This window comes from Chiloscyllium punctatum, chromosome 15 (genome assembly GCF_047496795.1).
Source record: "Chiloscyllium punctatum isolate Juve2018m chromosome 15, sChiPun1.3, whole genome shotgun sequence".
NCBI lineage: Eukaryota > Metazoa > Chordata > Chondrichthyes > Orectolobiformes > Hemiscylliidae > Chiloscyllium > Chiloscyllium punctatum.
In genome coordinates this window covers 81,494,678-81,520,254 of record NC_092753.1, presented here as the reverse complement: position 1 = coordinate 81,520,254, position 25,577 = coordinate 81,494,678, and the positions used below count along the sequence as shown (strand labels likewise).

Genomic DNA, 25,577 nt, shown 5'->3' with positions numbered 1-25,577 from the left:
ATCTTGGGCAAACAGAAACTGTACTTGGCTTTCTAAACAATTTGGTTTGATCCTGCTGAGTTTCGATGTAAGATATCCAAATTAACCATGTATTACTGCAGGGATGTGTGATCGTGGAATGACTGAATTCCTTATTAATTTCAACTGTAGATGAAGTTTAAATGGTTTAAATTTCAGACATTGAGGCTAAATAAATGTTTTCCAGTAATGTCACATTTGCTGTCTAAAACATTCTTTTGCTTAGCGTAATGTAACCCCATATACAAGATTGGATGGGAAGGAAACTATAAATCTTTAACATCTGAAACAGTAAATTGCAAAACTCGTTTATTAAGGATGTTGTGGTAGGTACTTAGGAAATCATAATTTGATTAGTCAGTCATCATTGTTTTTGAGAAAGTAAATTGAGTTTGACTGTTTAACTGAGTTAATAGACTCTTTTGAGAGAATAGCAAGCAAGGCAGATAAAGGGGAACCTGTGGGTGTGTTATACATGGATTTCCAAAAGATGACACATCAAAAGATTCTGTAAAAATAAGAGCCCATGATGTAAGAGATAACAAACAAGTGTCAACAAAGGATTCCTTAAGTGCCATGAAGCAATGAGCAGGGATAAATGGGTCTTTTATTTTGGCTTTGCAAGCTATTCGTGCCACATGAATCAGTGTTAAGACCATAACCATTTCAATGATTTAGATGTGGAAATCGAAAGTATGCTAGTTAATTTGGCTGATGACTCTAAGATAGGTAAGAAATTAAATTATTGAATTGGTAGCGACACTGAGATACAAAGGCATCTGGATGTTCTGGTACATGAATCATAAAAAGTTGATTTATAGGTATACTTCGATTGTGATGGTAAATTGAATGCTGGCATTTATTAGAGTGGGTCTGGAATATAAGAGTAAGGAAGTTTTATTGCAGCTGTGCATGGTCTTGGTGAGAGCACACCTGGTGTACCATGTATGATTTTTGTCGTCTTATTTCTAAAGGAGTCAAGAAGTCAAAGCTTTTTGTCTTGTAATCACCAGAACAAGGATGCAAGAAACAGGCTTGATGCAAGAAAAGGGTCACCAGTTTATACAGCATGAAAGTAGGATGATGATTGATTAGGCCAGAGTCATTGTGGAGACGCAGCTGTTTACTGACTGTTATAGTTCTTCGACCAGACAACTAAACTCTGATCAGTGTGGTTCCATGAGAATGCAGGAAAGATTGATCATCTCCATGACCCTTTTTATCCAATGACTAATGTGTACTGTATGGAAAAATTGCTTTTCAATTATGATTTAAGGTTATCAGTTGGACCTGCACTCTGATGCAGTGGTATAGCTTCCAGACCCTGTTTAGATAGGGAAACAGAATAAAGTCAATGATCATGTTAGGAAGAAGGGAAAGTGAACTGGAGTTGAGACTATAATTGTGTCAGTTATACTCTTACTAAAGGGTGAAATAAGAATATAACAATGTAAGAAACAGGAGCAGAAATAGACTGTTCAGCCGTCATGCCGTTCAACAGGATGACGACTAATCTGGCCCAGGTCTCAATTCCTCTTTCATGTCAGCTTATCACAGCCATAAAAGCCCTGATATTTCAAACATCTGTCTACATCCTCTTTAAGTATTTTCAATGATCTAATCTCTGCAAATCTCTGCAACTCTCTGCGATAGAGGATTCCAGACATTGACTACCCTCTAGGAGAAGAAATTCCTTTGCAACTCAATTTTAAATGAGCGTTCTCTTACTCTGTATGCTCGTTTGAGATTACCCTATTAATGGAAACATCTTCTCGGCATCTATCCTGTCAAGCCCCCTCAGATGTTTGTATGTTTCAGTAAGATCATTCTTAATCTGTTAACCTCTGCTGAATAAAAGCCTACCCTGTTTAGCAGTTCTTGATGGTTCACTCCCTTTATCTCAATAATCAGCTTGTGAATCTATGTTGAATAGCCTCCAATAATTAATTTTTTTATTTAATTACAGTGACTGAACTGTACAGAGCACTCCAGGTGTGACCTCAGTCGCACCCTGTACTGTTGTAACAAGACTTCTGTTTTTTTAAAGAACAAAATTCGAGCAATAAATGCCAAAATTCCATATACCTTCTTGATAATTTGCTGCACCTGTATTTCATGCACAAGAACACCCATCTCCCTTTGTATTGCATCTTTTCGAGTTTGTCGCTCTCTCTCTCTCTCTCTCTCTCTCTCTCTCTCTCTCTCTCCCCCTCTCTCTCTATTTAAACAATAGCATGACTTTTTATTTTTCCTACCAAAGTGTATGAGCTCTCACTTTCTTACATTAAACTCCATCTGCCAAATCTTTGCCCACTCATTCAACGTATGTATACCACCTTGTAACTCCCCTATGTCTTCATCACAACATGCCCTCTCATTTTTATATTGTCAGCAAATTTGAATACATTTTTGTCTGTCTCTGCCTCAAGGTCATTAACACAGATAGTAAATAATTAAGATCCTAGGACTGATCCTTGTGGTAATCTTAGTTACGTCTTTCCAACCTGATAAAACATCCATTAGTCTCCACCCTCTGGTTTACCAACCTGCTGGATCCTTTCAGGGCTCAGGTGAGTCTGTAATATTTTAACCAATGCCTCCACTATCTTTCCAGCCACTTTCTTTAAAACCTTTGGATGCAGACCATCATGTCTGCTTTCAGTTCCATTCATTTTCAAATATTTTGTCCATCATGTTAGAAATGATACATTTTCATAAGTATACAAGCCTATTTTCTCTGTGATTCTTTATCTTTAAAGAGTTGTCTACTGTGAGCCCACAACACTGATTTTTCAGATAAATATGCAAAGTAATTTTGAGATGTTGATAATCTGAATTGCATTGCAAGAGAGGTGGATGCTTCTTTACCATAATTAAATATGGCTCAACTGTGAATTTGGGAGGTTGATTTAATTTCAACAGATGTTCACTGGGTTTCCCTAGGGATTGGGCCGAAGGGCCTGTTTCCACACTGTAAGTAATCTAATCTAATCTAAACAGAAGACATTGTAAATACGCATCAGATCAGTCGGCATCAATGGAGAGAAATGGAGGTAATGTTTCATGCTGTTGACCTTTTCCATCAGTTTTTTTTTGCACTAGTACAAACTAGTGTATTCCACTTTACAATGTAACAATAATACCAAAATAGAATTTTAAAAAAACTAACTACTAATCTATTCTACAACCTACCAAAACATAAAATAGGATATCATACATTACTAACAATAAACAAAAGGAGAACAGAAAATAAATAAGTAAATAAATAACTAGATACATATTCAAAATAAATTTATATCAAGTCATAACAAAACCCATATTTATATGGGATTCCTCCTCCTAGGAGCCCCTGAACCAGCCAGAACCATCCCCCTCAGCTAAGCAAAGGTCCTGAACAATATGGCCGATATATCTGTGTCAATGTAGTTCAAAAAGGGCTGCCATGTTCTATAGAATAATTCTGTTTTTTGGCGCATAATATATTCATAAGGAAGTCAAGGGGGATATATTCCATGACCATCCTATGCCGATTTGAAAGTCCTGGGGGACCTTCTGTTACCCAATTCACTAAGATGTTTTTCCTCGCACAAAAGGAAAGGTTAGTGAATAATTTCCTCCTGTATGCATCCAAAGAGGGGAAATTTGGGGAGCCTAAAAGTAGATACACTGGGTCCAACCCGATCTCCGTACCCAAAGTCTTTGTCAAAGCATTCGCTACTCTGTCCCAGTATCTGCAGATCTTATGGCATGTCCACAGACAATATGTGAGAGTACCAACTTCTATTTTGGATTTAGAGCACATTGGAGATGCTCCTGCCTTGAACTTTGCAAGTTGCTCAGGTGCCATATGAGCCCGATGAAGTATCTTCAATTGAATAGCCTGAGTTCTGTTACGGATAGAGATCTTTCTGGCATTCTCCCAGGCATCCTCTCGCATCTCTAAGGAGATTTCCATCCCCAATTCTTGACTCCAGGTTTTATATAACCGTTCCATGTCCTTCGACGCCTTATTACATAGTAAGTACTGACCAAGGGTGAACCCATCTGTTGAAGTACTCTCCTTTCCATATCCGATTTATAAGGATTAATTATCAATGTGATTTTCTTTTGTATCAAGTCTCGCATTTGAAAATATTGAAAAAGGTCCTTGCTAGGCAGCCCAAACTTCTGACGCAGCTGTTTGAAGGACATCGTGATCTCCCCATCCAACAGATCTCCCAAACAGGAGATACCTCTGGACTCCCAAATTTTGAATATAGCATCAGTCAGCCCTGGCTGGAATCCCAACGATCCCACTAAAGTGGTATAAGGGGAGGTTTTTTGTAAGTTACCCTCATCCTGTCGCCTTACGCTCCGAGCTCTGACTGTATTTAATACAATAGGATTTTTACAGTGATCTGTAATAACTCTCATCTTGTCCATAAATAGTAGATTGATGAGTGGACATTTTGATTGCGAGGCCTCAATATCTAACTAGATTGACTGTGGGTCACAAGAACCCCCATCAGCTACGTAAGATAATAAAGAGCTCAATTGGAACCTCCTGAAATCCGGAAAATCCAGCCCACCCTTACTTGTGGAAGCTGCAGCTTTTCTAATTTAATAAGGGGCCGTCCATGACTCTAAATAAAAGAACCGAGCCAACCATAAAGCTGTCTCGGCAGCATCAAAGGGAGCATTCTCATAGGGTATAAAAGTCGAGGCAGAATATTCATCTTAACCAAAGCTATTCTACCTAGCCAGGATATCGGGAGAACCTCCCAGTATTGAAAGTCCTGTCTTATTTTCTGTAATAAGTGTGTATAATTGGCTTTATGTAACTGACCAAATGCCGGAGTAACAAAAATACCTAAGTAAAGGAAACCTCCCAGTGACCAGCGAAAAGGGAAACAGGATCCATCCGGAAAATTGGATAGACTGGCAAGACCTCCCAGCGGCATGGCCTCCGATTTCATAAAATTACTTTTGTAACCTGTGAACATACCAAATAAGTTAACCACTTGAATTAAGCGGAGCACAGATGTCAGTGGATCATTGAAGAAAAGGAGGACATTATCCATGTAGAGAGTGATTTTGTGCTTACCGGATCCAACCTCGGAGCCGTTATATTAAGGTCAGCTCGTATAGCTTCCGCCAGTGGCTCAATCACTAGCATAAATAATAATGGTGAGAGAGGGCATCCCTGACAACAACCTCTGCCAACGCTAAAGCTATCTGAACTTAAACCGTTGGTAATCACCGCTGGTTTGGGATAATTATATAATACTGTAACCCATTTAGTAAAGACCTCTCCAACACCAAACCGTTCTAGCGTATAAAAGAGATGGCCGTTCTACCTGATTGAATGCCTTCTCTGCGTCTAGGGAGACAGCTAATCCCAGTATTGCTCCCTGCCGGCAGGCTTGTATCATATTTAAGACTCTTCCAATGTTATTAGTTGATCTGCGACCCTTTATAAACCCCATCTGGTCCTCTTTTATAATGAATGCTAAAACCCTCTCCAGTGTTAATGCCAACGTTTTTGAGGCAATTTTAAAATCCACATTCAACAAGGATATAGATGTGGAGCCTTTCCCTTCTTAAAAATGAGAGAAATATTTGCTTCTATCAGAGAAGGCAGGAGGCAGCCCTGACTATGTGAAAAATTATACATATTTATAAGTGGCCCGACCAATTCCCCTATAAATTCTTTATAGAACTCAACCTGGAATCTGTCTGGTCCGGGTGCTTTGCCACTCTAGAGCTGCCTCACCGCCTCCTGTACTTCTTGGGTTGCCAGGAGAGCATTCAAGAATGACGCTTGCTCTGAGGTTAGGCCCGGGACGGCCAGATTTTTTAAAAAAAAGACTCTTTCTTCCTCGTTCTATCCTCACAGTCCTGCAACTTATACAGTTTGAAATAGAACTAAAGACTTCATTGGTCATTTTACGATCACAAGTCAGGGTACCAGCACTCTCTCGAATAGATATAATGACTTGGGGAGCCTTTTTCTTTCTGGCAAGGTATGCTAGATACCTGCCAGGCTTGTTGCCATATTCAAGTAATCTCTGCTTCGCAAATATCTCTTTTTGCTGTTTGAGTAAGTACGGTATTCAAAGTTGCCCTAAGGGCTGTGGTCCGCTGTAGTTTAGTAATGGAGGGCCGATCAACATAGGCTGTCTCAGCCGCTTTCAGGCGAGCCTCGAGCAGACTCTATTGCTCTCCCTTTTGTCTTTTCCGGGTCGCAGAACATGAAATAACCAAGCCTTGCGCGTATGCCTTAGTAGTCTTCCACATCACTCACCGTGCCTGAGTTGATATCCCAGAATTCCTGCAAGAAATATTTTATGAACTTACTATCTTTGAATAGAAAAGGGTCCATATGCCAATGTCAGGAACCTATCTCATCACTCGTCTTAACCCGCATATATACTGCGGCAAGGTCAGAAATAGTTATATTACCTATTTTACAAAACAATATCGAGTTCAACAGGGTCGAGAGGACCAAATTTAAAAGGGTACGCTGGGGCGGGGTGCAATAAAGATTCAAAATCCCGTATTCCTCTCCATACATTAGGCTTCAATATATCCCATCCAGACTCTTCTTTTATCTGGCTTAGCATTTGGAAGAAAAGATTCTTCTGAATAAGAATGGCCACTCCCCTACTTTTTGAGCTGAAAAATGAAAAGAACACCTGGCCAAATCCACCCTGTTGCAGCTTTGAGTGCTTCATATCAAGTGGGTGTGTCTCCTGTAGAAGGGCTACATCAAACCTTTCTTTTTTAAGACTTGATAATATCTTTTTCCTTTTGATTGGTGAGTGGCTCCCCTTGACATTCCAGTTTCATGAATGACTAGCCATGCTCGTCCAAGCAAGTCCGAGACCCCCGAGGGTGAAGAACCCTACCCAAAAGACATTGAATAAAAAACAAAAACGATTCACATATAAAAACACTCTTTAAAAAAGCTAAATCAAAACAACTAAGCACTACTTCTAAAAACAAATAACATAAAACATATTTGAAAGGAGACTTTCCCCCTTGTTCACAGGAGGCACTGCTACCTTCAAATAATCCCGCCATAATGTCTCCCAGCTAGAGCCATGCTCTTGGCCCAGGCATTACAAAGTAGAGTAAATAAATTCTAATATCTTATAAAACAGGAGTTAAAAGTGGGCGATCCATCCATCCCCCCCACACTATCGCTTTGGGCTCAGATAAGAGTCCAAAGAAAGGTTAAGGAATGAGGCCCCACCACCAAAAGAAAGATGGAGAAAAGAAAGGAGGAAGAAGAAACAAAATGGCGGATGGGGGAGTGGGGGGGAGCAGAATAAAGCCATTATCCATACAGTTCAAGTCCCGCAGTCTATTTGAGAGAATCCAAGAATTCTTTTACTTTTTCCAGTGATCCGAAGTTATATACAGATCCTCCATGACTGAAGCGCAGCATTGCCGAATATCGCATAGAAAATTTAAGTCCCTCAGATGCTTCTTCGCCTCATCAAATGCTTTCCTTTTGCAAGCCACAGCCGGAGAAAAGTCCTGGAACAACATTATCTTGGAGCCCTTGTATATCATGGCATGGGGATCCTTCCCCAAGACTCTGGAGGCTTCAAGTAACATTTGTTTTTCCCTGTAATGTTGAAGTCGAACTAGGACTGGGCAGGGGCGCTGGTCTGAGCCGGGCCTGTGCACAGCAACCAGGTGGGCCCGCTGATCCCGCACCCTGCCCAGCTGTGACTCCAGTTTCAGGAGCTGTGGGAGCCATTGCTCTAGAAAATCAACAAGTTGGCCTTCCTCCTCCTGTTTGGGAAGACCCAGCAACCAAATATTCTTCCTCCAAGGTCCAGACTCGACGTTCCAGAGCCCCGACCTGACTCACGTGTGACTCAGTAGTGGTCTCGGAGGCTGCGGCCTGTTGCTCTGCTCCCCAGACACGCTGCCAGAGTTTCTCGATCTCTCGGTCATGCTTCTGCTACATGTCCAAGATTGACTCCCACCTGGACTGTGTCTCTTCGCTGGATGTATTGATCTTCTCTCGGAGCTTAACGAACTCAGAGATCAGGATCGTCTCTGCAGCTAAGTCCCCTGGTGTGGCCGAGGACATTTCTGTTGCTGCAGTGGGGCGGGAGGGGTCCCTGCCTGTTGCGAACTGCGAGAGCCTTTGCCTTTGGTCATTTTAAAAAGCATCAAATTGCTAAAGTTTGATGCAGAATGACCAAAGCTGCTGGCCAAAAACTATTTTAAACAATTTAGCAGGTGAGGTGAGGGTGGGTACCCCACTTTGCCTGAGTCTTAGGCAGAGTTCTGTAGACTCAGACCTACTGGGTCACTGCCATTTTGGATCTGCTGTGCTTATTTTTGAATATGTATCCAATTCCCATTTTGAAATTAATTTTTTTTCCCCCATAAATACACTTTATTCATAGAAAATATCTTTACATATATACATAGTCACAAACACAGTTTGGTTCTGCAAAGTAGCATATCCAGGAAACAATAACATTGGAGATTGACTGTATCCAACAAAATAAAGACATCTCTTATGCAGACAAGACTATATTTACATGCGTTTGAAGCGCCAGGAAGGTCTAATAACAGAATGGACTCCCATTTAAATGGGCAGAAAGACTTCAGACCATGGTCTTTCCCCATTGCGACTTGACAGCAGCTGCCCCAAGCTTTAGTGCGTTCCTCGGCAAGTAGTTCTGGTCCTTGGAATATGCCAGTCTGCAACACTTGGTTGAGGTCAACTCATTGTTGTGGAAGACTAACAAGTTTCTGGCAGATCAAAGAGTGTCTTTCACTTAGTTGATGGTCCTTCAGGTACGTCAATGTTTGTCTCAATGAGTCTGAGGATACAGAATTCTTTGTCATGGAGCTGCTCAGGGCAAACATCGACAAAAACTACTGCACCTTTCTCCAAACTTCCTTTGCAAAGGCATATTCCAAAAGGAAATGTGTGACATTCTCAAACCTCTTTTTGTCATTTACATAAATGATTTGGATGCGAGCATAAGTGGTACAGTTACTAAGTTTGCAGATGACACCAATATTGGAGGTGTAGTGGACAGCGAAGAGGGTTACCTCCGATTACAACAGGATCTGGACCAGATGGGTCAATGTGCTGAGAAGTGGCAGATGGAGTTTAATTCAGACAAATGTGAGGTGCTGCATTTTGGGAAAACAGGACTTATACGCTTAATGGTAAGGTCCTAGGGAGTGTTGCTGAACAAAGAGACCTTGGAGTGCAGGTTCATAGCTCCTTGAAAGTGGAGTTGCAGGTAGATAGGATAGTGAAGAAGGCGTTTGGTATGCTTTCTTTTATTGGTCAGAGTATTGAGTACAGGAGTTGGGAGGTCATGGTGCGGCTGTACAGGACATTGGTTAGGCCACTGTTAGAATATTGTGTGCAGTTCTGGTCTCCTTCCTATCGGAAAGATGTTGTGAAACTTGAAAGGGTTCAGGAAAGGTTTACAAGAATGTTGCCAGGGTTGGAAGATCTGAGCTGTAGGGGGAGGCTGAATAGGCTGGGGCTGTTTTCCCTGGAGCATCAGAGGCTGAGGGGTGACCTTATAATGGTTTACAAAATTATGAGGGGCATGGATAGGATAAATAGACAAAGTTTTTTCCCTGGGGTGGGGAAACCTATGCCCTCTAGTTCCCAGAACTAGAGGGCATAGGTTGAGGGTGAGAGCGGAAAGATATAAAAGAGATCTAAGGGGCAACTTTTTCACGCAGAGGGTGGTACATGTATGGAATCTGCTGCCAGAGGATGTGGTGGAGGCTGGTACAATTGCAACATTTAAAAGGCATTTGGATGGGTATATGAATAGGAAAGGTTTGGAGGGATATGGGCTGGGTGCTGGCAGGTGGACTAGATTGGGTTGGGATATCTGGTCAGCATGGAAGGGTTGGACCGAAGGGTCTGTTTCCACGCTGTATATCTCTATGACTCTCTTCCCCCCACCAGCCAAGCGATGTCTTGGTGCTTGTTGGAAAGTTCTGGTGATGAGGTATTCCACCAAATGACTTTGACAGGGAACAGGAACAGGATCCACCCTCTCCTTTTCTCGCAGGGACTTGAGGATGCTACGTCTTGACCACTTTCTGATGGACTTGTGGTTGAAGGTGCTTTCCTTTGCAAATCCACAAAAGACAAGCGATAATGAGCGGTCCAACTATTTGGAGTGATCCAAGGTAACGAGGGCAGACCCATCCTTCGCAGCTCCGGAGACAGATAGAGCCTTAGTACATGGTGACAATTGGTGTTTGTGTACTGAGGGTCTATACAGAGCTTGATGCTGCCTCACACAAAGGTGGCCATCAGGATGAGGGTGGCATTGGGTACGTTCTTCCTTTCCTTATCCAGAGTTTTGTACATTGAGTCCCTGCCAAGTTGGTTCATTGTAGACCTCCAGATGAAGTGGAAGATGGCTTGGTGATGGCAACTGTGTAGTTTTGTAGAATGGTCCAGACTTGCGCCATTTACAATAACTGAGAGAGTGCCGCACACCTGAGACCAGATCTTTAACTGCAATGAGAGTGGTGCTCCCAAAAAATCATTCTGCTTCACCTTGCCAATGTGCTCCTCCTAAGATTTTGTGCATGCCCTGGCCCCTCCGAACCATATTCCCAGCACCTTCAGGTAATCTGTCCAGACGGTGAAGGGAATAAAGGATTGGTCGGCCCAGTTCTCAAAGAACATGGGCTTGCTCTTGCCCTGATTGACCTTGGCTGCTGAGGCCAGTTTGAACCGGTGACAGATGCTCATGAGTCTGTGCACTGGCAGCAGATTTGAGTAGAAGAAGGTGACATCGTCCACGTGCAGTGAGGCTTTGATCTGCAGGCCTCTACTGTCTGGAATAGTCACCTCTCTCAGGCTCGCATCCTTCCTGATGGACTCAGCAACAGGCTCTGTACACTACACAAACAAGACAGGAGAGAGTGGGCAGCCCTACCTGACTCCAGATCTGATTGGGAAGCTTTCTGATTCCCACCCATTGATTAAGACTGCATTCATGATGTTGATATAGAGCAGTCGGACTCAGTTGCAAATTCTGTCCCCAAAATCCATTTTGGAGACCATGTCCCACATGTACGTGTGCGATATCCCTTCAAAGGCCTTCTCCTGGTTCAGGCTGACAAGGCAGATTTCTATCTCCCTTTTCTGCGTGTGGGCGATTGTATCCCTGAGGACCATAAAGCTCTCAGAGACTGCCCTGCCGGTACAGCACAGGTTTGGTTGGGCTGAATCATTGATCCCAGAGCAGACCTGATTTGGTTGACGATAACCTTAGACAGAATTTTATAGTCTGCATTCAATAAAGTAGACAAAGCTGAAAATGCTCAGCATTTAAAGTCGCATTTGTGGTGTGTTTCTCGGGAAAATGATTTTCTCAGAACTCCACTTTTAAATGATACAACCTGAAATTAGCCATGAAACATCTAATTGTTGAAAACAAATTCTCGTAAAGTTCCACTCATTCTGTTGATATTCTGTGTTATTAAAGGTTTCATGCCATGATGGTAGTCACTCTACATCTGCGCCAGAAGTCCCATCTGGAGGTGTGTCATAACATATCAGAACAGAATGATGAAAATAACTGATCCTGTGTTGCTGAATTGACAACCAGTAGAAGCAATCTTGTTTTCTCTCTGGGGGAGTTACATAATCCTAAAACAAAGCCTAATAACATAAATAAGCCTCAAGGTTTCAAGAGGAGTCACAAATACAATCTTGGTATTTTATTGAATCTTGACGACAGTCTTTACATTACTGTATGATTAATGGAACAATCAGACCCATATACAACACAACAACTGTGGCCACGTCAGTATTCCACAATAATATAAATGACTTCTGTACATAATTGAGCACGAAACGTCGGATTGATTTTGCTTCTTGATGGCCTTTTCTACAAGTAACAAAATGCTTGTAATTTCTTGGAGAGAGGAAGAGAGAGTAAAGTTACACCGTAATGTGCTATATATTTGAGTTCAGTGTGAGACAAGGAATAAATACATAATAACATTTGTACTTAATTTAATTTTGTAACATATTGAAGTTAGTGAACTAAAAAATCACATTTAATTTTTCAAATGTGTCAAGATTAAAATAACATAGGAGCCTAGTGTGCTTATGACAGACCTGATCGCAAATGCGAAACAACCCTTCCCCAATGTTGTTATGAAGCACTCTGTAGAAGTCTCAACAGTCTTTGCCGAGCTGTGAAGTATCATCACTGACTAATCTACGCAGTACACCAAATGGTGGACCAATTTCAAAGAATAACCCAGGGAAATTGGTTGAAAAGACTGTGTTTTGCGTGGTACAGAGTTATAATGGACAAATGGGGCAGCGATGTGAATGCCGTCGAGCTCTTCATTGTTAGAAGAACTTGCAGTTTTGGAGAATGTCCAGGAACTTGTAAAAGGTAAAAATATATTTGAACATGCTTAGAATTTCCTAATTGAAAAATAATCCAATATACATTTTGTAATGCATATTACTTGGTTAACAGGGTCTGACCTACTCTTGCACTGGAAAGAGGTAATTGCATGCCTGAAGCCTGACCACTGATGTGCTGCAACCTGGTTTGGGGAGAAGTGTGGAGTTAAGGCACTCATCCAGATGATTGTGACTGATGAGAGTATATATTTTTTGCTACTCTGTGCTTTCATTCTAAGAAAAAATGTAAACATTGTTGAATACAGTGTAATTTGTTTTACAGGTTAACAGCTGAAAAACCACCAATGCCTTGTGCACCAAGAATCTCCAGTGGAATTAAGAGCGAACCTCAAGCCTGTAGTGAATGTGGTCAACATAGTGGTGAACTTTATGGAAACACTGGCTCTGAGCAACCACCAGTTTCAGAATCTGCTGGCGGAATTCAATGCAAGATATATGAATTTACACCAAAATGATGTATGCTGGCTAAGAATGGTTTGCAATGCATTGACTTTGAGTTGCTGGAACAACGAATAATCAGTTTCAGGGCTGTGCAGTGGGATCTGGTAGATTTATCTTTTTTTCTCCCCCGAGACTTTGGAGTGCTGCAAGATTCTCTTCAAGAAACTGAGGTTGTTTGGTCATGAGAAAAGCTCATTGAGTTGTGCTCATGCTTTTGAGGCAAACTTTGACTGTAATTTGATCCTTTGGTGAGTTGTCACAGTTTCCCTTATATTGCAGTTGAAAAGAAATTGGAGTGGCATGCGAATTGGACTATTACACTTCAAGATTAAGAAGTGTTTTCCAGTTCCTTCCAAGAATAAATGACAGCATTGTCTGAGAATACAACTTTTGACTGGAGCTGCAAATGAAATTGACCTGACTCAATAAAGAGAAGGGTGCTTTAGCAGTTTGGGTGCTTTAGCATTTTGTAAATGCCCTTCGGAGTGGTTCAGAGATTGCATTAATTAGCAGCACATACTTTAAGAAAAAAGAAGCACTAATCAATCTGTAGCACTTTAACTGATGTTTGAGAGCCCTCAGTATCTTCAAGGCAATCTTCACTTGATAGCAACAAAGTTGCCATTGTAAATGAAGTTTCCAGTGATGCAGAACTGAATTACTAAACAGACAGTGCATGACAAAAGTGCAAAAAAATGTCTTATACGGTTGCACCTGCTCCATGCAAAACCAGTAATGAGTAAAATTATATGAATGTTTCAAAAGTGTGTAATACATATCAGAAAATAAATCAATTGCATTGGACTTGGTGCTTAATTATAATTTGACTTACTATGCATGCCTAATCACATTTGTGATCTGATTTATTATTGTCATATGTACTGAGATACAGTAAAGTATTATTTTGTGTGCTATCCAGACAAATCATATCTTACAGAGAGGAAATGAGGACTGCAGATGATGGAGCGTCAGAGTCGAAAAGTATGGCACTGGAAAAGCACAGCATGTCAGGCAGCATCCGAGGAGTAGGAGAATCGATGTTTCAGGCATAAGCCCTTCATCATAAGTACATCAGAATATGATGTTACAGCTACGGAGAAAGTGCAGAGAAAGATCACCTCTAATATATTCGAGGTGTTTTTCAGACTGGAGGCCTGTGACCAGTGGAGTGCCACAAGGATCGGTGCAGGGTCCACTACTTTTTGTCATTTATATAAATGGTTTGGATGTGAGCATAAGAGGTATAATTAGTAAGCTTGCAGATCACACCAAAATTGGAGGTGTAGTATACAGCGAAGAAGGTTACCTCAGATTACAACGAGATCTTCATCAGATGGACCAATGGGCTGAGATGTAGCAGATGGAGTTTAATTCAGATAAATGCAAAGTGTTGTATTTTGGGAAAGCAAATCTTAGTGGGAATTATATACTTAATGGTAACATCCTAGGGAGTGTTGCTGAACAAAGAGACCCTGGAGTGCAGGTTCATAGCTCCTTGATAGTAAGTAGAGTTGCAGGTAGATAGGATAGAGAAGAAGGCGTTTGGTATGTTTTTCTTTATTTGTCAGAGTATTGAGTACAGGAGTTGGGATGTCATGTTGTGGCTGTACAGGGCATTGCTTAGGCCACTTTTGGAATATTGTGTGCAATTCTGATCTTCCTATCAGAAGGATGTTGTGAAACTTGAAAGGGTTCAGGAAAGGATATTGTTACAACGATGTTGCCAGGGTTGGAGGATTTGTTTTATAGGGAGAGGTTGAATAGGCTGGGGTTGTTTTTACCCCATTGTCAGAGGCTGAGGGGTGACCTTATCGAGGTTTATAAAATCATGAGGCATGGATAGGATAACTAGATGAGGTCTTTTCCCTCGTGTGGGGGAGTCCAGAACTAGAGGTTTAGGGTGAGAAGGGAATGATATAAAAGAGACCTAAGGGGCAACCTTTTCATGCAGAAGGTGGTACATGTATGGAATGAGCTGCCAGGGGAAGTGCTGGAGGCTAGTACAGTTGCAGCATTTAAAAGGCATCTGGATGGGTATATGAATTGGAAGGGTTTGAAGTGATATGGGCTGGGGGCTGGCAAGTGGGACTAGATTGTGTTGGGCTATTTGGTTCGCATGGACGAGTTGGAGCGAAGGGTCTGTTTCCGTGCTGTACATCTCTATGACTCTGTTTCACTAATTTAGCAATGCTCGCAGTTTCCTTTTAAAAACTTGACTGCTTGCCACTCTGCTGTTTCAGAAAGCTTCTCTGGCAGTTTGTGAACCTGACTTCAGCATGTATCAGTGAGAAACTAAGATAGTACTAAATATAAAAGAATGATCTCTTTTGTGTAAAATTTGTCATAAAAATCTTGGAATGGTAAAACACACTTGCTATATATGCAGAACCTTGGTAATTTTACCAAATGCTTTTTGTAAAGCTTTGCTGATTTAAAAATCTGAAATTTAAATTTTGGGTTTCTCACATATTTAGTGTTACTTTGAGTGTGGAATGTATTGAAGACTACAGTAATTGCCAAGAATCACCATTGTTTAAACAACTGTCATAGTCATTTAAAAAATATACAAATTTGGGTTGGGTTATTTGCCACAATTATTTGGGTGGACCAGGTAGATTAGTTGGAATTTGAAAAATTTGTTTCATGGAACTAGTAAGTAATACACTGGACATTACAGGGAGTGAGGAGTATATCTGAGCAGTTTTGCAATATTTATTCATCAGTTCAACTGTATTTCTATGTTATGGTGATGGAAGATAAGTCTTTGCTCATGAAGTTACGTACAAAAATATTTTAAAAGGACTGTTTTAATATTCAGAAAAAGCAAGCTAAAGTTATAATTAGTGGCCCAATTTGCTATATTACAAAGTGACTACATTTCAAAAATACTTTTGTTATTAAGTGCTTTGGGATGTTCTCTGATTGATTGTTTGCAAGTTAATGAAAATTAATGAATTGTTAAAGGTTTTTTATTTTTTGTAGTTGTAATTTGTAATTAATTGAAATTAATAAATAATTAATCCAGCTAGGTAAATGAACAAAGCAAATCTGTAGAAATCTTTTGTATAATCTTGTAAATGAGTCTAATTTTTTTCTAATGTGAGCAAAGCCATTTGATAACTTTTTTTTGCATCTTACGAGTAACATTTGAAGATTCTGTTTCTCCAGGAATATCTTAGCTCATTGAATTCCCTTTCAGCCTGATAACTGGATTGTTGGAGGTAGAATTCTCCCCATGGAAACTGTTTCTTCTGAGACATAAATAAGTTTGCTGGACAAAACCACAAATTGTAACTTTCAAAGACCCTGTGATTTTTTTTTTCTAAATGAGGAGCTGAAATTTTCTTCTTGGGGCTTGACTGCCTGCATGGTGTGTTCTAGGCAACTCCCTGGTATTTTTAAAGGAGTGATCAATCTGAAAATATTTTACACATTCAGATTTTGGGAACTGTTTTGAGACAGATGGTTTGAATCTAATTGAACTTCACACTAATTGCTGTATAATTGAAAGCAGTGCTTATTTTCCTGAAGGCATTGTCTCTCGACTTGAGGTGCAGTTTTACAAGTTTTGTGTAATTTCATCCAAGTAACCGTTATCATGTGTTAATGCTGCAGGCTTCCCAACTCTGGCCAAACCCAGTTCTATAATTACTTAGTATACTTTTTAAAATTCTTCCATAAAATATGGGCATTGCTGGCTAGGCCGTATTTATTTCCTATTCTTAGGTGCCCTTTAGAAAGTAGAGATGAGCTGCCTTCTTAGCTGCTACAGTCCATTGAAATTGGTCGACTCACAATGCCATTAGGAGGCAATTCCAGAATATTCATCCAGTGACCCTGAAAGAAAGTCAATATATTTTCATGTGTGAATGACTTGGATGGGAACTTGTAAGTGGTTTTGTTCCTGCATTTCTGCAGCCCTTGCCCTTCTAGATGGTAGCGTTGTGGGACTGGAATTAACCCCTGTTTCCATTAAGAGTGAAAATCGTGAATGACCTTTTTTCTTTGACTAACCCACTGATCAGTTGTCCAGTCCCTACCTCGCTATGCTGAGGTTACCTATATCAGTATAAATCTTATTTAAAATTGAAGTTCTTTTTTAGTTTTTCGGTAAATGGGATTAGTAGGTTGGTCAGCATTGCTATGATGGGCAAGAGGGCCTTTTCCTGTGATGTATGACACAATAGTTTAGATACAGCAACCTTGCTTTTCTGAGAGATTATAATGCTATTCTTAAAAAGATCAGAAGAGGTCATAAGGAATATGAGAAGGCCATTTGAGCCTGCTTTGGCATGGCTAACCTGATTGTGGTTTTAATTCCATTTTCCTGTTACCTGCCCACAATAATCCTTTACTGTCTTTGGATCAAAAAATTAATTTTAACTGTTGAATATATTCAGTGATCCAATCTACACTGCTGTCTGGGGAGGAGAATTCCAAACAATGTTCCTTCTGCCCCTTGGAGGGTCTGCAAATGCAGACTACTTTATCCTCCATCTACCAAATCTGTGCCCACTCACTGAATGTATCTACAACCCCATGAGGTGGTTTCTATTTTGGTGTGTTTCAGCACTAATAGCTTATGTTGCATGGGTATTATGAAAATTTGAGATTCGGTTCATACTTTTATACCAATGAAATTTTCAAATTAACAAATTCCTTAAAATATGCTTATTTAAAGTAGGTGATTATGATTTCATTCAATCCTCTTGCTAGAGCTGGTGTCTGTTAGTGGACCATTGACTTATGCTATGGTCCAACTCAGGGAGAATGCACCAATCAAAGGCAGGAACTTGCACATTGGATAATAGATAATCAATATGAAAGCAGAATCCAAGATGGGCAGTTCAGAAAGTTGAACAGATTATTAGTTATTAAGCCGGGGAAGGGTGGGGTTTGGGGTCTTTTAGTGATGGAGATATGGAAAACTTTATGGATTTTTTCTAGAGTATAGCCAAATGAAGCATGGATGCCAGTGGGAAGAAACTGAAGGAAAATGTAAATAAAGTCAGAGTCAAGTGAAAAGTGTTTTTGGGGAAGGGTTTTCATTTGGAGGAGGTTATAATGCTGGCTGCTGGTGAGTTGGAAGAGCAAATGTCATGGGTTTAAAATGTGGACAAAAATTTTAAATTCAAAATGTTAGCTTTCTGGTAGTAAATTAGGCTGGTGAAAATGGAGAACGTGAATAGAGATTAGTGGATAGCTAATGAGCAGCAACGTCATGGGTGGGACTATGGAATAAAATAGGTGGAAGATGAAATGCTAATGACAGAATTATGGAGTACAATCTTGAAGTTTTGAATATATGAGAGTTTTTGGAGTCAGTGGGTAATTTTATGTTGTTAAGAAAGTGAATTTGGAAATTCCAAACAGGAATGAATAGGATGTTAGCATTATGAGTAATCTGTAGCCTGACAGAATGGCTGGAATCTGGTGGAACACCTGGATCAGTAACTTCTGCGACCCCAATGTCCAGGTGGTGTAGGTTCTCGGATAAGTAGACAAAAAAGTAAAGAGAGATAGTGACGAGGAAGAATTAAGTACCGTTAGTAATGCCAAAGGGTAGTACACAAATGAAGAAACAGCAAATACTGTGATTGGATTTAAAACAATTAATCCGAGCAGAAAAAAGTTCACTAGAGAGAAGGAAGTTGGAGCTGGTGACCATGTCAAAAGCTACAGATTGACATCATTTGTGACTTTGGTTAGGGCAATTTTAATGTTGTGGAGCATGTGGAAATTAGTTTGAAAGATGGAAAGAAGGCTTAATGTTCCATTTCAGTGTGTTTTGTTTTATAAGCTGACCATTTAGCTGGACTGGGACAGTTTAATAAGGCTTGCTACAACCATTTCAATAACAATTGTGGATGAGCAATAATTGCCAGTGACATCTGCCTCACATGAACGAATTAAAAATAACTTCAATTATAGAGCCATAGAATTATACAGCATGGAAATTGAACCTTTGGTCCAACTTGTCAATGCAACCAGATATCCTAAACTGTTCTAGGGCCATTTGCCAACATTTGGCTCATATCCCTCTAAATCCTTCCTATTCATGTACCCACCCAGATGTTGTAATTGTACCCACCTCCACCACTTCCCCTGGCAGCTCATTCCATACACGCACCACACTCTGTGTGATAAAATTGCCTCTCCGGTCCCTTTTAAATCTTTCCCCTTTCACTTTAATCCTATGCCGTCTAGTTCTCCCCTACTCTGAGAAGACAACTTTGGCTATTCACCCTATTCATGCCTTTTATGATTTTATAAACCTCTATAAGCTTACCCCTCAGCCCCGATGCTCCAGGATAAAAAAAGACCCCAGCAAATTCAGCCTCTCCCTGTAGCTTAAGCCGTCCAATCCTGACAACATCCTTGTAAATCTTTTCTGCACTCGTTCAAGATTAAAACCATCTTTCTTATAGCAGGGAGACCAGAATTGAATGCAGTCTTCCATAAGTGGCCTAATCAATGTCCTGTATAGCTGTGACATCACATCCCAACTCTTATACTCAGTGCACCAACCAATGAAGGCAAGCGTGCCAAAATGCCAACTTCACCACCCTGTCTAACTGTGACTCCAATTTCAAAGAACTATGCACCTGCACCACCAGGCCCCTTTTGCTTGGCAGCACTCCACGACCCTTCCATTAAGTGTATAAGGCCTGCCTTGATTTGCCTTACCAAAATGCAGCATCTCACATATACTTAAATTAAACTCCATCTTGGCCTATTAACCAATATGATAAAGACCCTGTTGTACTCTGAGATAATCAACTGTCCTACACCACCTATCTTGGTGTCGTCTGCAAACTTACTAACCATGCTTCCTACATTCACATTCAAATTCTTTTATATAAGATACAAAAAGCAGTAGTCCCAGCACTAAGCCTTGCAGGACATCATTGGTCATAGGCCTCCAGTCTGAGAAACAACCCTTCATCATCACCACCTTTTGTCAGTTACCTTCAAGCCAATTTTGTATCCAGTTGGTTAGCTCCCCCAGATCCCATATGATCTAACAATTGCTAACTCACCTATCATGTAGAATTTTGCTGAGCAATTTTCTGAAGTCCATATATAGACGATGTGTACTGCTCTGCCTTCATCAGTCTTCTTTGTCACCTCTTCAAAAAACTCAATCAAATTAGTGAGACATGATTTCCCATGCACAAAGCTGTGTTGACCATCCCTAGTCAGTTCTTGCCTTTCCAAATGCACATACGTTTTGACTCTCAGAATCCTCTCCAACAACTTACTCACCGTTGATGTAAGGTTCACCGATCTGTAGTCCCCTGGCTTTTCCTTACCACCTTTTCTTAAATTTTTTTACATTAGCACATCAGCTTAGGTCAGTTGGTTAGATTCACTTCCCAACTTGCACCACTAGTTGTGACCTTGTGATCTGCAATATATTTACTTTGCCTTTTTTTCTCAATATTTCAGCTTTGTGATGATTTGAGTAAATGGTCACTGCGCCCTGAACCTGTGATAGCTCGCACCGAACACAAACAGCGGGCACAACAAATAACTTTTCTGATAGAAGCTATCTTGGAAAGTGCTAGTTTTGATTCAATCTCTGTTTCTTCTGAAAAAGTAAGTGACTTAATTTTATACAAAACAATTTTTATTATAAGGATTGCTTTAATTTGCAAAATCTGCGACCTGTTAGGCATTCCTTAGCTGGACATCTTTAAATTATAATTTAATATTTTAGTTCAGAACTCAGACGACACCAGGTTATATATGATTTCAAATTGACCAGGTTATATATGATTTCAAATTGACCTGGTGTCGTCCGGCTTCTGAACTTGTCCACCCTAGTCCAGCACTGGCACTTGCACATCATAGTATTTTAGTTGCCGCTTTGCTATGGTGTGATATAGATAAAGTCTGATTCTTTTGAAATGATGCTGTATTAGTTCATAGCCATAACCATCTGAGCTACTTACTGTATAAACCACAATGCTTACTTGCCTTTTAAGCAATAAAACAGTCTTAAGTTATGTTTTTATGAAGAATTATCTCCCTTTTACCAAAATGCATCACCTCACAATTCCATATCAAATTTCGCCTGCTTTTGTTTGCCTATCTGCTACCCAATGGATGTCATATTGCAGTTGGTTCATATCATCTTCACTGTCGTATCTGTTCTTGTTTTCATCAGCAACTGTTGAAATATCCATGATTATTGTCTCTAAAACCTCATCTATGACTTATGTTAAACTGACTGCCCTATGAATATCCTTGCATCTCTTCTTGAAAAAGAGTGTTATATTTACCAGTTTTTAATATTCTGGCAATTCCCCATTTTTAGAGAATATTGCAAGTCTATCCACTATTTCCACTTCAACTTCCCTTAGTAACCTAGGTTAAAAGCCCAGGTGACATAGCTACCTGCATTATAAAAAGCCTTCCCTGCACATCTTGCCTGTAGATTTTCACTCTCTGTTTTCTCTGTCAACTCTGCTTCTATTGATATTTTGTCAGCATATCTTAATAAACATCAGTACAAAGTACTCCATATATTTTAACCTGGCTTCATGTTGTAAACACATACCACCATCCTTGTCCCTCATCTGCCCACCCACTACTTAACGTTTACATGATATTTGAACATTTTTGGGTTCCATTTTATGTTAACTGACATTCTATTCTCATATTCTCTTTGGCTGTTTTATTTTTCTTTTCACTTCTAAACTTATCTTACTCAGCCTAGTTCTTGCTTGAGGAGTTCACCTGAACTGCCCGTTACACCTCTTTTTGTTTCATGATCTCTATCTTCCTCATCATCCAAGAATCCCACCGCTGCCATTTCCTAGGGCGGCACGGTGGCACAGTGGTTAGCACTGCTGCCTCACAGCGCCGGAGACCCGGGTTCAATTCCCGCCTCAGGCGACTGACTGTGTGGAGTTTGCACATTCTCCCCGTGTCTGCGTGGGTTTCCTCCGGGTGCTCCGGTTTCCTCCCACGGTCCAAAAAAAATGTGCAGGTCAGGTGAATTGGCCATGCTAAATTGCCTGTACTGTTAGGTAAGGGGTAGAGGTAGATGTAGGGGTATGGGTGGGTTACGCGTCGGCGGGGCGGTGTGGACTTGTTGGGCCGAAGGGCCTGTTTCCACACTGTAAGTAATCTAGTCTAATCTAAATTTAGGATTTTGTTCCCTGACCTTTGGTCCCCATCACGTTGAACAGATCTAGCCTGTGTCTGACACATCTCTTCCTTAAAGATCAATGGGGCAATGCACAGGTACCTGAAAAAAGTCGTGAAGTGTTGAGTTGTGGGGCGGTGCCTTGTCTTTCTGGATGATGTTACAGACAAGGGGAGGCAATGGCCTAGTGGTATTATTGCTAGATTGTTAACCCAGAGAGATGCAAGTAATGTTCTAGTATCCTAGGTTTGTGTCCGCTTTGATAGATGAATTCAACAAAAATCTGGAATAAGGGTCTAATTATGACTGTGAAAATGTTCTTTATTGTTGGAAAAACCCATCTGGTTCACTAATGCCTTTTAGGGAATATACCTGCTGTCCTGTCCTGATCAGGCCCACGTGAAACTCCAGACCTTGCAAGGCATCTTGCCCCTCAATGCAGCAGAAACACGAGAGCTCTCAAGGGCATAAGTTATATAGGGAGGCACCATGAACAGCGTCCATGATCCATGGTGCAAACATCAAAGAGTTGACATCAGTAATCACAGAGGATTGCATATCGATGGATTGAAATCCTTTTCTATTGATGAAGTCAGCTGCACTATGATGTGGCTCTGTCTGTGTAACATGTATATAGTCTATCGTGCCCTACCCCTGGGGAAGCCAGCTATGTTGCCAAAACCTGCTGTCTGGGCTGTAGCACCAAGCTGATTGCAATTTTTGCTCTTTTCTGGAGCATACTTCCCAGCCAACTGCCAACTTCCTCTTCATTTCTTCATGAAAAGAAAACTTGTGGACATGTGGAGCCAAGAATTTTGGACGAACATTTGAAACAATATAACTGGAAAGGTCATTAAATTTAAAAAGATGTTGGATGAAGATCAGTGCACATATATGGGTTTAATGTGAAACTGAAACTTAACTAATAAACATGCAATACTTTGTAGGAACAAGAATAGGCTAGCCCATTGAGCCTGCCCCATTCAGTATTATGGCTGATTGAACCTTCAATGCCATTTGCCTACCCTATTTACATAACCATGTACAACACTGATAAGCTGTAAGTTTAACCTTAAATACATGCTCAAAGATTGAGCTTCCATAGGCTACTTTGTTACAGAACTCCAAAGGCTCAGCCTTCTGACTAAAATGTTTCTTCCCATCTTGGACCTAAGTAGCATCCCTGTCATTGTTTAAATTGTCCATCCTGATTCTCGATTCTTGAACCAGAGGAAACATCTACCATGCATCTACCTGACTAACTCTTTAAGCACCTTGTAAGTTTCATCTCTCATTCTTTGAAATGCTAGGGAATACAAGCCTAAGTTTGCCCAATCTCTCTTCAAGGAACAGCCCCACCATCCCAGGAACAAGTCTGATATTCTCTCTATGGCAACAGTGCATTCTCTAAGATGCCTCATAGAGTACTCCAGACATAGTATACCAAGCTCATATACATTTGAAGCAAGGCTCGAGTATTCCTGTGTTAAAATGATTTTTCAATAAAGGCTAAGATACGCACATGCACACACACACACATGCAAAAAAAAAGCTCTAGCAGATATCTTATTCTCAAATGCAAATGGGTAAAACGTGGACGTTCTGGAACCTGTTTCTTTGAACACCTGTAGGAATCATACACTGTTGTGTCTGACGTGTTTTAGACATAATTTGGTCATGAAATACAATCTTGAGATATCCTTTCAATCTATCTTTCAAAACACAGGTTTCACAGTGAAATGACGTAAAATGTTTTCATTTCTGAAATGGGAGACATCAGCTTGCTTGCTTCTCTCCAACTTGGTTTGCTCTTAGCAGTCTTTAGTCCAATTCAGCTAGTTAAAACAGGAACTTGTTCAAACCAGGCACTGTTCAAACAAGCATAGTATGACACTTCTGCATCGTACTGAAATTGCATTGACCATACGAAATATCATTTAAGATTTGAAGGATATCTCTGCTGCAGTATTATAAGTGAAAGTAAAGTGGCCATGTCAGTTTTGGCAGAATTTAGAAATTATTTCAAATTGTATTTTTTCACTGGGCAATTGTATTTTTTTTCCCTGTAGATCTTAAGATATTCTGACTTCTGCATACCATTGGCATATTTACTTGGCAACCCATACAAACTAATTGCTGAAGCAAATGTAGATGATTTTAGCAGACTTGGAGTTGCTTTCATGGAGAACAGACTACAGATGGATGATGGAATGGTACCTCAAAAAATAGTTTGTGAGTGCCTTTTTTGCTTTTATTTAGGTTTTATTCAAGTTTCAGTATTTTAATTGCATTATATGCATGCATTTAAAGTTCTTGGATAAGAGTTTAATTGGTAACCATTTGTAGGGACACTGTAAACATCTATGAGATGACTTCCTATGTTCAGTTTGTTTCATAATTATTTTTTCTTGAATTTAACATATAATAACAATGTAAAAGTGCTAATGTGGGAACAAAAGAAATTAATGTCTCTATCTTCTGTACACATTTTAAATCAAATCTGTGAGTTGAAATATATGTAGACTTTAAGTTGTTTTATTTGATACATATTGAGAATAAGTCAGGAACTATTATCGTTTTTTGGTAATTTACAAAGTTACTTTTACATTCAGACACTTATGATATCATAGGACTAAGTTGTAGGAGGAACTGAGCCTCTACTAAGAATGAGATAACATTAATAAACGTTTAAAGACCATGTAGTGGTTGTAAAGAGATCAACTTGGAGAAAGTGAGGACTGCAGATGCTGGAGACCAGAGTTGAAAAGAATGGTGCTGGAAAAGTGCAGCAGGCCAGGCAGCATCCGAGGAGCAGGAGAATCAACGTTTCGAGCATAAGCCCTTCTTCTGGAATGAGGCTAGTGTGCTAAGCGGGCTGAGATAAAAGGTTAAAAGGTTGGGGGGGGTGGGGGAATTTGTGGGAGGGGCGCTGGGAAGATGGTAGGTGGAAGGAGGTGAGGGTGATAGGCTGGAGAGGGGGGTGGGGGCGGAGAGGTCGGGAAGAAGATTGCAGGTCAAGAGGGTGGTGCTGAATCCAGGGGTTGGGACTGAGATAAGGTGGGGGGAGGGGAAATGAGGAAACTGGAGAAACCTACATTCATCCCGTGTGTTTGGAGGGTTCCTAGGCAGAAGATGAGGCGCTCTTCCTCCAGGCGTCGTGTGGCCAGGGTCTGGCAATGGAGGAGGCCAAGGACCTGCATGTCCTTGGCAGAGTGGGAGGGGAAGTTAAAGTGTTCAGTCACGGGGCGGTTGGGTTGGTTGGTGATCAGCCAGTCATTTTAAACCAGTCAAAAATCCCAAGACGGGTTGCCCGGTTCTTGAATTGCTGAGCAAAACTGAAACAGTTAGAGGTGATCGGAGAAACCAAACAGCCATCACAACCAGAATTGAAACCTTTTTGGACCCAGACAGACCAGATTTCAGTAGAGGGTGGCCCGGTGGCAAAGTGGTTAGCACTGCTGCCTCACAGCGCCAGAGACCCGGGTTCAATTCCCGACTCAGGCGACTGTCTGT

The 25,577-nt window shown here is 40.6% G+C and overlaps 1 protein-coding gene across 3 annotated transcripts in view; it reads left to right on the top strand.

Annotated features, from left to right (window-relative positions):
- hlcs (holocarboxylase synthetase (biotin-(proprionyl-CoA-carboxylase (ATP-hydrolysing)) ligase)) overlaps positions 1-25,577 on the top strand; it is a 163,685-nt gene that overhangs the window by 728 nt on the left and 137,380 nt on the right. The window contains exons 2-4 of one of the 3 annotated variants that reach the window (XM_072585635.1): positions 12,732-12,925; positions 20,360-20,509; positions 24,134-24,296. In XM_072585635.1, the coding sequence (XP_072441736.1) occupies positions 12,839-12,925; positions 20,360-20,509; positions 24,134-24,296 (400 nt within the window). In that variant the 5' untranslated portion in view covers positions 12,732-12,838. Of the gene's footprint in view, positions 1-12,731; positions 13,159-20,359; positions 20,510-24,133; positions 24,297-25,577 lie in introns of those variants that run through there. The other 2 variants (XM_072585636.1, XM_072585634.1) reach the window with 2 other exon arrangements.